Source organism: Asterias rubens, chromosome 7 (assembly GCF_902459465.1).
Source record: "Asterias rubens chromosome 7, eAstRub1.3, whole genome shotgun sequence".
NCBI classification, from domain to species: domain Eukaryota; kingdom Metazoa; phylum Echinodermata; class Asteroidea; order Forcipulatida; family Asteriidae; genus Asterias; species Asterias rubens.
The window spans coordinates 19,223,532-19,234,779 of record NC_047068.1 but is presented as its reverse complement, the minus strand read 5'-3'; the positions used below and the strand labels follow the sequence as shown (position 1 = coordinate 19,234,779).

General features: G+C 39.3%; 1 protein-coding gene across 1 annotated transcript; it reads right to left on the bottom strand.

Moving 5' to 3' along the window:
* Positions 1 to 340: 340 nt before the first annotated feature.
* Positions 341 to 10,590, bottom strand: LOC117293036 (peroxidasin-like). The gene is made up of 11 exons (XM_033775244.1): positions 10,485 to 10,590; positions 9,838 to 9,986; positions 8,307 to 8,445; positions 7,589 to 7,782; positions 5,766 to 5,939; positions 5,122 to 5,340; positions 4,243 to 4,915; positions 3,308 to 3,475; positions 3,033 to 3,199; positions 1,988 to 2,111; positions 341 to 1,543 (listed from the first exon to the last, which is right to left on the bottom strand). Exons 1-11 carry the CDS (start codon positions 10,502 to 10,504, stop codon positions 1,405 to 1,407), a joined length of 2,166 nt encoding a protein of 721 aa, XP_033631135.1. The 5' UTR covers positions 10,505 to 10,590; the 3' UTR covers positions 341 to 1,404.
* Between the last annotated feature and the right edge of the window lie 658 nt (positions 10,591 to 11,248).

The window sequence follows — 11,248 nt, the reverse complement described above, 5'->3', positions numbered from 1 at the left end:
CCATTATGGGAGACAAAATCTCCAGGGTTGGATTTCACAAATAGCTATTAGACTAGTCTTATCTCGAGTTAGGACGAAATATTCTCCTTGGTCTTTTAGTATCTCCTAGATAGAACTAATCATAAGGACTATAGTCCTAACTCTTTGTGAAATCGACCGGAGGGACAGTCTTATGACACCAGGGGCCGATTTCACGAAACTTTACGCAACTGCGTAAGTCCACTTGCGCAACGTTTATGGAGCAACTTGCGCCATAAACGTTGCGCAAGTGGACTTACGCAGTTGCGTAAAGTTTCGTGAAATCGGCCCCTTGATAAATAAAACATATTTTACACTCCTGTTTTTATGCTGAGCAAAACTTCTCTTTATTTATCAGTGATTATTTTAAGTTCTGTTTTACTTCTACACCTAAGCTATATATAGGAGCTTCGTCATAGCAGTCATGTCTATTGCTGAACTGCCTTTATACCCTTTCTTGGTGGTACCATATAGGGCGTTGTATGTGTGGTTTTGGACTAGTTTGTGAAGTTCTGGAGCTTGTAAAGCCCGTCGACTTTGTTTTCTCTAAATTGGACAATCAGTTTGATAAAGAATCTGACAAAACGGATGGCTTAGGGTTGCAGCTCAGTGCAAACCGAGCAATTAATATGACCAAATTTTACATTGCGCTTTGTATGTTTTTTTCTTCATCAGTTTGTGTTTTATTCTTCAAATGATCAACTGACTACTGTCAACCAGACCAATACCCAAACAACTTTAAGAAACCATGAGAATTGTGAGTATATTTCAAATTTGAGTTGTTCCATACTCGCAATTTTAAACTTTCTCATTGGTTAGGGGCATGCCACGTGGCATTGATACTATGTGTACAATTATTGTTGACGTAGAGTGATTGCACACCAAACAGAGTTTGAGCGAATGAGTGTCAGTCAACATTCTGGGTGAATGAGGTAACTGGGTGGATGAGAAAAGTAAATTCAGTACCTCCAGTGGAAATATTATTTTTAAACTTTTGAAAAATGATCATATCATGCTTCATCACACAGGTGTATTTGTATGAAGAAAGCCAAATAGTATTCTTTATCCCCGATGCAAATTTAACACCTTACTCCGGTAAGCATCGTTGTGCATAGCCGTAGCACCTCCATTAATTTGCCCCTTGTTCTGGGAACAACTTTGTTTTGACATCGATTTGTAAGTCTTACATTAATTTTTCGGAAACGATTACAATAATATAAGGCATGGCCTATGGGAGACGTTGGGACGCTAGGTGGCGGCAGACTCACCAGGTAAACTTCCATTGTTTACGTAAGTTTTAGCTTGCGCACACTACCAACTACGCTTTACATGGTAAGTATGCTGCCACCAAGCGTCCCAAAAGTACACATTTGCATAATTATAGTTTTAGAATCTATTGATATCAAGTTTGGGAATGAAATTTGTGTTTGAGCAGGATTTTCGATGGTTGTTTAATCCATTCAGGATTGTGGATCTTGTATGGGGCCAGTCACCAGACTTGCTGTACTCGTGGAACGAGTTATACCTTTTGAAAGACCAGAATAAGAAATGGTTAGCACTGTATTCGCGGGTGTATCGTTTTGAGTAGTCAGGACGCCAAACATCTGACGTCATCACTTCAGAACAAATTGATAAACGTAGGGTATCAGACTGGAGAGATAGTACATACGATTCAAAACATTGCAATGTGGCAGTACAATCAATATGGTTTGCAGTGACACCATTTCCTACATCCATAAAGCTGTTTAAGCAAAAGATACTTCTCATGAGATTTATATGCTAAAAGCAAAACGGTAGTTGGCTGGTAACCAGTTGCTGCTATTAAGCAATATTTTTCTCTGCTTAACATATTATTTTGTGTGCATACATAGTTTTTTTTAATTGGGCACTGGCGCTTAGCGTGTATACGATTGAAAACAAGAAGTATAAACTTCAAATGAATATTTTAACTACACTATCCATTTCTTACCGTCTTTCTTTCGTCTGAAAGTTCTTAGGTGCCACGAAGACAAATGGTTGGATTTTCGTAACCCCTTCCACGTTATCACACATCAATCTTGCGAAGGTTGCTTTTTGAATCTCTTCAATTTCATCTGTAGACAAACGGAAATTTAATTATTCGTAGTAATTGGGTGACGATTTATATTTGTGACAATGCAGAATTTGTGCGCATAAAGTAAGTTTGGACGGTATTATTATACTTAAAGTTGGGAATGGGGGTGGTAATAATATGGCAGTCTTGGTATCTCCGCTATGATGGACTGATAGTCTGTCAACTCTGTCAAGTCAGTTTTGGTTGTGTGGAATTTAAAGTGCTATTGGAATAAGAGTGGCAAGATGGCACCCTTGGTACCTCAAGTACTTTTTCAGGCGTTAATGTATAGACCTTACGCACATGACGTCATTTCAGTAGGGCGCCCTCACCTAGAGGTCAAAAGGAGGTTGTTCATTGGCCAATACTGTGCGCCGCGCGTACAAATCTGTGTGTTCGTCTCGATTGTTAAGTCACCGTTTTTCCTCTAAGATGGCGGCTGGATGACGTCAATGCATAAGGTCCATTGATAGGATTGGTTGTACATGTTTGTAGGGAAGTCACATGGTGATGAAATGCCTTTGTCTGTTAAGTTCCCAAGCATCCTCTTTCTAAAAACCTTAATGGTTCTCTCTGACCAATGAGGGCGCCATCACATCGTTAATTTATCAATAATTTTTAGTGTTGTATAAATCTCAACTCTTTATTACAATAAATTGTAACTAAAGCCCGGTTCATACTTCCTGCGAATGCGAATGCGAAGCGAATTTGACGTGAATTTGATGTCACACCCTCCTTTCGCAGCGATTATTCGCAAGGGAGCAGAGCAGAGGGCAACTGCTGCGAATTGTTCGTTGCGAATTTGTGACGTCAAGATTCGCTTCGCATTCGCATTCGCAGGAAGTATGAACCGGGCTTAATGGTTGCGATAATTAATTTAAAAAAACAATGGAAAAAATATGGAACAATCTTTTTTACATACCTACTGTAAACTGATCAGAGTTTTTGTAGAAGAAACGGTCTCCGAATTTGAGTCGTTTGAATTGGTCCGCGAATATGCAAGCCAAGGTTGGGCCCACCAGAGCATTCGGAAGATGGTCTTCAAGGATCAGACCAGCGAAAGCATCGATGTCTCGTACACCATTATCTCTGCATTGGGAAGATTCAAAAGGAATGGACTTACACAAGTTTATGCACTATAAATAGCTCTTTCTGTGTTTTTTTTAGTACACGAATCCAACACACGTCACTACTTACCCGTAGACTTGTTTAAGCTTATCGAGGTTAGCTCCACCAATGTCAGTTAAGTCAGAGTAATCGTTGATGGCGCTTGCTCCACAAAACTCCTCCCTGATCACAGCGTAGCTTGGCAAGCCATGCTCACGCCCTCGTTGAATATTCAGCGCTGCAAGGTCAAGTCCATCACTGAAAAGGTCAAAGGATAAAGTCGCCGGTTGATTCAATGGGGAAGTTTTTGGGGTGCTATGTGGGTGCTATAATAAGAGCTATAGCTCTATGGTGGTTGCAGCAGCTTTACTAGGCAAATTCATTGTTCTCTGTAATGTACGCACCCTCAGAATACGCTTGCTCAAAAAATCTTCACTCTAGTTAGCTTAGCCCCGGTAAACTACTCGTGATATTTAATACAATAATTAGTCTGCTGCCACCAAGTGTTCCAAAGTTTCGGATTACATCACGACACCAAAAACAGTTAAAGTATTGCTTAAAATACAGCGAAAAACCTGCATGCATGGTATGAAAGGCCCTATCGTTATTTTAAACACCTTTGTCATGTTTCCCGAATCCAATCCGCACCAACGCCATCTAAAAATATATACCGCAACGCATCTTGGGAAACTGAGTACAGTTACAGAATAAACCAAGCTGGTAAGAGTGACGTCATTCTGTATATGAAATGCTAGGTTTATAGTTGTGTGCCGCAATGCTTCAAGAAGTGCACCATGATGGTGGCTTGTGTTGCTTGAATTCGGATCCCCCCGAGTCATTTGCGCGCCGATCATGCGCATTTGGACTTGTTTATGAACTATTGGACTTGTACTGTAATTAAAGCCTCAAATTGCGTACGTTGACTTGAATCATAGCACCATGCTTGAATATTAAGAAAACATGCTTGTCCACATTTGAAAATTATAGCTTAATATGCAAGGACTTAAGCACATGAACCAAATTACCCTGTCGCATCCGGATCTCCAAACAGGTTGTCAATAATTGCTGACGTCAGATGTCCATCAACCAAATCCAATTCTTGAATTGTCATTCCTCTCAAGATAGAATCTACCGCACCATCAGGTATTGATTCATCAAATATATACGAAGCATTGAAGAATGCTTCACTCATTTGAATCGGTGGTATGTTCGAGGCACGGTATTTTGTTCCGGCTCGTATTATTGTGTCTGGTACCTCGGTGTGCCCGAATCGGAACCCGGCCGCAGCAAACATGTTAGCAATAGACGCATCAACGGCTGGGTTGTATTCATACGGAGCATCCGGACCGAGTTCGTTAGCATTGTAGAGAGTAGCACCAATAATCTGTGGAAGGTATTCATTGTATAATATATGCTGCCATTCAGCGCCTACAATCTTACGAGCTTTATGGAACACTTCATCGGCGGTTGATGTAGGGCGGAGTGCACGCAGCTCTGCAGCAATGCGGTTGTGTTCTCGTAGGAACAGGGTGTGGAGGGAGGTGAGTCCGGGCTGCTCAGCGGCCCGACCGTCCCCAGCGAGACCGCAGTAAATGTTTTGTTCTGCGTCGATCCCAAAACAATCGGTAAAGGCGGTATTTGGAGGGAGAAGGGGTCGGCCTGTCACGCTATCTGTAAGGTGCACCATGGAACCACACTCTGAAAATAACACAGTTTTCAAAATATAATAAAAAAAATCCCATGCCTTTTTCATTTGGTTCAATTCCCTAGCCTTTTTCCAACGCTAACCAGTAGCAGCCTCAACATTGACAGATAACAAAAAATGTATTTACTGATTCAAATCTATCAGAAGTTGGCCTCACAAAAGCTGAGGTGCCTTGCATAAAAACTTGGCACAGTCTTACCGTCAGTAAGTGTATCTGCAGTCATATCACTGGACCCATACACGAATGATGCATCCAACCACGTGGTGATAGAGTTGAGTTGTTGGCGAACTCCGTTACTGTCAGTCTCATGATGCGCTCGAGTGAAATCCAAACAACTTTTTCCCCCAAACACTGGGTCAGGTGAGTCAAATGTAATAGCGAAGCATTCGCCCTCAACGGCACACTCACTGCAATCAACTACAAATGGAAAGGGTATAAGTGAATGCACATAATGGCTGGGTCATAAAGTTGAAGCACAGACTGGATTGACCCTTAGCAACAGCCGCACATATTGCGGGTGACACTTACCCATTTCTAGTTGAAAACTGATAGGATCTTTACAGTCTCACTCACTTTATAAGTTTCATTTGCTAGAAATATTGGCTCTAAAGGAGCTGTTGTCAAGTCTCGACGTTTTAAAAGGTATACCCTGCTGGTCGTCAGGAGTGGTTTGATGATCGGTTTTTCCTTTAAGACCAGCATAGTATCTGATTGTCTGATCTAAACGTGTAGACCACAGCGACTGATGTCAGAGCCAATACTCCTAAACAGTAAGTGAAAATTACTTTCTGATGAGCTAAACAAAGTAAACAGTTGAAGAGGAATATAGTATATAGTACCACCTTGTTGTCTGTTCACTGCCGATAGATCATGATCAGTAATTTGCCCAAAGTGTACACCAAGTGATGTAAAATCGGATGTTGTCTCAGTACTGCCATCGAATACACCAAGCGAGACTGTTCTGGCACTTGGTAGTGGTCCACCGTTTACTGACAACGTGCGTGGTGTACCAACACCTATCACATAAAGATATATTGGAAATGTTAATTGTTATAGTTACATTACTATTTATATGTTTGTCAAATTAAATTGATTAAATCACAATTCTCATGTTATACTTTTAAAGGAACGTTACAGAATTGGTAAGAAACAAAAATCGTGAAGATCACAGATTTACATTAAACTTACACGGTCTAATGATGATGATAGTTGAAAACATCCCTTGAAATATTTCTGTCTGAAATGTCATATTTGATGTTTGGAGTTTATTGCTCAGTGAGCGTTTCATTCAATTTATTAAAGGCATCGATGCGATGCAAAATTTGCAATCGGTTTTTCACTATTCTCACGTGGCCGATCGATCTCAAACTTCTACAGGTTTGTCATTGAGTATATGGTGGTTGGTGCTTACACCGCCAGCAACGGTTTTGTTAGCTCAGTAATGTTGCTTTAAAGGCAGTGGACACTATTGGTAATTACTCAACATAATTATCAGCATAAAACCTTTCTCGGTGACGAGTAATGGGGAGAGGTTGGTGGTATAAAACAATGTGGGAAACAGCTCCCTCTGAAGTGCCATAGTTTTCGAGAAAGAAGTAATTTTCCACGAATTTGATTTCGACACCTCAGGATAGAACTTGAGGTCTCGAAATCAACCATCTAAACGCACACAACTTCGTGTGACAAGGGTGTTTTCTTCTTTCATTATTATCTCGCAACTTTGATGACCGATTGAGCTCAAATTTGCACAGGTTAGTTATTTAATGCATATGTTGAGATACACCTCTTGTGAAGGCTAGTCTTTGACAGTTACCAATAGTATCCACTGCCTTTAATAAAGATATTTTTTATATTAATACAATTTTCAACGGGCCACCGTTTACTGACGGCGTGTGTCAAAATGACAATGATTTGACGTCATGCTTGTGAGTTTGCTTTGTTATACCTCCCCGCTGCAACAAAGCGGCTATACAAATTGGAGCTAAGTAATCATTTTATGGGTGATGACGTTACAGACTATTTCGCGAATCTTTCAGAAAAGCACTGGATATGTGTATTCGAAATGATTATTTTTTTTACACAATTAAAATCTATTATATTCATAATATGACCGATTTCCGTAAAGATTGAAAACATTTCAAATTGAATTCAACAAAGGTCACGACTTGCCATCTTCGCTCAAGTACGTGTTTAAAGGCAGTGGACACTATTGATAATTATTCAAAATATTTATTGCCATACAACTTTTTTTGGTAACGAGTAATGGGGAGAGGTCGACAGTATAAAACATTGTGAGAAACGGCTCCCTCTGAAGTGACGTAGTTTTCGAGAAAGAAGTATTATCCCCGAATTTCATTTTGAGACCTCATATTTAGAATTTGAGGTCTCGAAATCAAGCATCTGAAAGCACACAACAAGGGTGTGACAAGGGTGTTTTTTCTTTTATTATTATCTCGCAACTTCGACGACCGATTGAGCTCAAATTTTCACATTTTGTTATTTTACGCATATGTCGAGATACACCAACCGTGAAGACTAGTCTTTGACAATTACCAATTAGTGTCCAGTGTCTTTAAATTGTAAACAAAACTGGTATTTATCATCTTTTTTCCTTCGTCAGCTTCTACAAAGTAGCTTGAATAGGTTAGTGACTTCTCGTACGTACCATCTCCGTATGCATTGCCAACAACCCTTGTTAATGGCGTTTCCACCATTCCTATTTCGGTATGGACAAGGTTGTTACAGCTCCCATCTAGGGTACGGTAGGGCGTAGACGCGTCACAAGTCGTTTGCGTGTTCACTTGCCCCAAAACATCATCAATTTGAATGATTAGTTTGTCCACTTCATCTTTTGAAAGCCTGTAAGAAAATGCACAAGTTTTGAAGTTAATATTATGATTACTTCAATAATACAGACAGAACAATGTAATACCAGGGTCTGTAAAAATGTTCATATAAATTGCATAGGCCTTTCTATGCCCACTCACCTGTTAGCCAGTGGTTTCTAAATATCTCATAATAAAAACAATGGCCTCTTATAGCGCGCATATCCGTCACTCAGTGACGCTCCTGGTGTTGTTACATACATAATTTCCCTGCAAGGTATGTATAGGACTACGTTTGAATTATGAGACCTACTCATTTTTTGTTTACGAGGGTGCTGTTGCTTAATATGCCAATCCAGCCAGGAACATCAGGGTGAACCCTTTTCTTATTTATAAAAGTACACCGGGTTCTTTTACATGCGTTACACGACACACGGGACCAACGGCTTGATATCCCATCCGGAGGACGAGTACACTCTGCTAATCGGAAACACCAAAATTTGAATTCGGTGCTCTTAACCGCTCGGTCACCACACTTCCAATACTATACCCACTCACCTATTTACCAGTGGTGTGTCATTTTGAAGCCTGGTCCTGAATTTTCCCAATTTCCTGATAGCAATAGGTGAACGGCTGGCGCCATTAAATTGGTTCAATAGAGATTTTGGACTACGTCCATCCAACTGCTGGTGTTTGTCTGTTAACATTAACCAAATTCAATTATTTAATCATTCATTAATACACGTAAAAGTTTATCCTTTCTGATTGGTCTAGAGGAGATCAGGTGGAGAACGCACGGCTTAATAGTTCAGTCGGTAGGTCGCATATTATTTGGCCCGCGCAAGTTTTAATCTTTCGCGATATTTATTTATTTCATATATATTTTAAAGACATTGGACACTATTGGTAATTGTCAAAGACCGGTCTTCTCACTTGCTGTATCTCAACATATGCATAAATTAACAAACCTGTGAAAATTTGAGCTCAAAAAAGACCAAGGAAGTTGCGAGATAAAATGAAAGAAAAAACACCCTTGTCATACGAAGTTGTGTGCTTTCAGATGCTTGATTTCGAGACCTGAAGTTCTAAATCTGAGGTCTCGAAATCAAATTCGTGGAAAATTACTTCTTTCTCTAAAAGCACTCCACTTCAGAGGGAGCCGTCTCTCACAATGTGTTGTACTACCAACCTCTCCCCATTACTCACTACAAAGTAAGGTTTTATGCTAATAACTATTTTGAGTAATTACCAATAGTGTTCACTACCTTTAAATCTGTAGGCAGGTTGGAGAGGGACTGCTATAGGTTATACAAAAGTAATAAAAAAAAAAAAATGAAAAAAATCATCTTAAGATGTGTACAAACAAACCCCTGCCAACGATATATAATTGTATAATTATAAAAAGGAGATTGCACTCAAACGCTATTAAAATCACACAACTTGAAACTTTAAAACAAAAGCAAATTCAGAACCTTGCAAAAACAACACACATAAAACACTATAACAGGACAGCCATTTTAACACCCAAAGCCAAACACGTATGCACTTCAACCTTCTAAAGCCCCCCCCCCAAAAAAAAAAAAAAAAAAATGGTACAAAGAACATAAAAGTTCCGATAGTTTGAAATTGAAGCGGCATGCAGATTCGAAGCATGAGGAGTTATAGGATATAGGCCTAGCACTCAGCGTGATAACAAATTCAAGGCAACATCGAGAGAAGAAGAAGCTTAATTTGTAGAAATTCACATACAATGATATTATTACAAGAAAAACACTGCCTCTATTTTTGCAAAATAAATCGGCACCCGAACACAGATATTGACAAAACGGAGAGATCGCCAACATAGGGCTAGATAGCTCAGTTGGTAGAGCGCCGGCACGTTAATCCGGAGGTCGTTGGTTCAAATCCCGCTCTAGTCAATTCGTTTTACCTCAAAATAATGACTGTGTGGAGAACGTTTTTAATTTGACTGATAAACTCCATTCCACGAAAGCTTATACAAGTTGTCACAGCTTATACAAGTTGTCACAACTTATACAAGTTGTCATAAGAAACAAACTACTGAGCCCTTACAGAACGTTGCACGTACCTTCACAATGTCCCAAGTATGCTTGGATGTTGCCATCTTTGTGAATAAGATCCTCCAATTCTTCTAACAGTTTCATGTCTTCATCATAGATGTTCCTCTTCTGACGATGACCGACAACAAACGAAGTGATCACCAACAACACCAACAGCCTGAAAGGTACAGATAAATTAAAGGCGCTGGACACTATTTGTAATTACTCCAAATAAACGTAGTAGAACAACTTACTTGGTAATGAGCAATTGAGAGCTATTGATAGTATAACACATTGTGAGAAACGTCTCACTCTGAAGTAACGTTTAGGTTTTGAAAAAGAGGTAACTTTTCACTTGAATAATACCAAAAGACTTCAGCCCTGAAGCCTTCTATTAGGTGCCTGAAAGCACACAAAGTAATTCAACAATGCTATTTTTCTCTTTCACTATTCTCTTGCAAATTCGATGACCAGTTGAGCTCAACTTTGTACAGGTTTGTTAATTTTTTATGCATATGTTGGGATACAAAAAGTGAGAATACTGGTATTTGACAATTTACCAAAATGTGTCCAACAGTGCCTTAAAAGAATTGTCTCCACACACTTTTGAAATTCAATTTTAGTTTGTTCGCAATATTCAAGTTTGGCTGCATGCGGTAGAAATACCCAGTCTTACCTTAAAAACATCGTGAACATCTTGCCTTACTTCGCATCAATGGCAAACTGTGTAGTTAAGGGTGTCGGTGGTCTCTTTATATATGCCTACCTCTTCAAGAAAACACCAGTTTGTGCTCATTGAATTCAGCATAATAAACAAACGTTCTGTTTACTAGCTGATCAAAGTTTAGTTTAAAATGACGTGGGTTATAGAAAAGACTATTTTGATTGGTCGACAGCCAAGTGATATCGGTGACCGATTTGCATTTCGTGATGGTACTCTGGTGGTCGAGTGATTGGAAAAATTAAATATTGATTTCACTGGATTCAAATGCAACTTTCTTTAACAATTTTGTTTTAAAGCATTTCAGACAAAATATGTCTCTATTTTGCTCTGGGGATAAATTTCAACTTTATTTAAGTAACCTTACACACAAAATATCACAACTTTACATCTAGACACTAGACTTAGCTTTTTCGAACTGCTATACCAACCAAAAGGACCTATGGTATAATTGGAAAATATATATTAATGGCCTGACGGAGGCTAAAAAAGAAAGATTCTGCAAGGGTCGAAACGTCGGGTTATGAACTTTCTTTCTTTTTCTTCCCCACCCATAACAGAATTACAAATACCTAATGCAAATATTGACTGTTGATGTTGTGTGCTGTCAACTGACGGGAATGTGAACCAGTGGAATTTTGAACAAAAGAATGGAAAAAAAACATACATTCAAAATCAGGGTTGCTCAGCTACTGTGAAGTCAGTTTGCTTTTCAACTC

Excerpts from the sequence above, each read along its gene's own strand:
- LOC117293036 (XM_033775244.1), bottom strand. The coding sequence starts at position 10,504 with ATGTTCACGATGTTTTTAAG. Across the intron at positions 5,940-7,588 it reads TGGCAATGCATACGGAGATG|GTGTTGGTACACCACGCACG; the intron begins GTACGTACGAGA and ends TTTATGTGATAG. Across the intron at positions 3,476-4,242 it reads GGAGATCCGGATGCGACAGG|TGATGGACTTGACCTTGCAG; the intron begins GTAATTTGGTTC and ends TGACCTTTTCAG.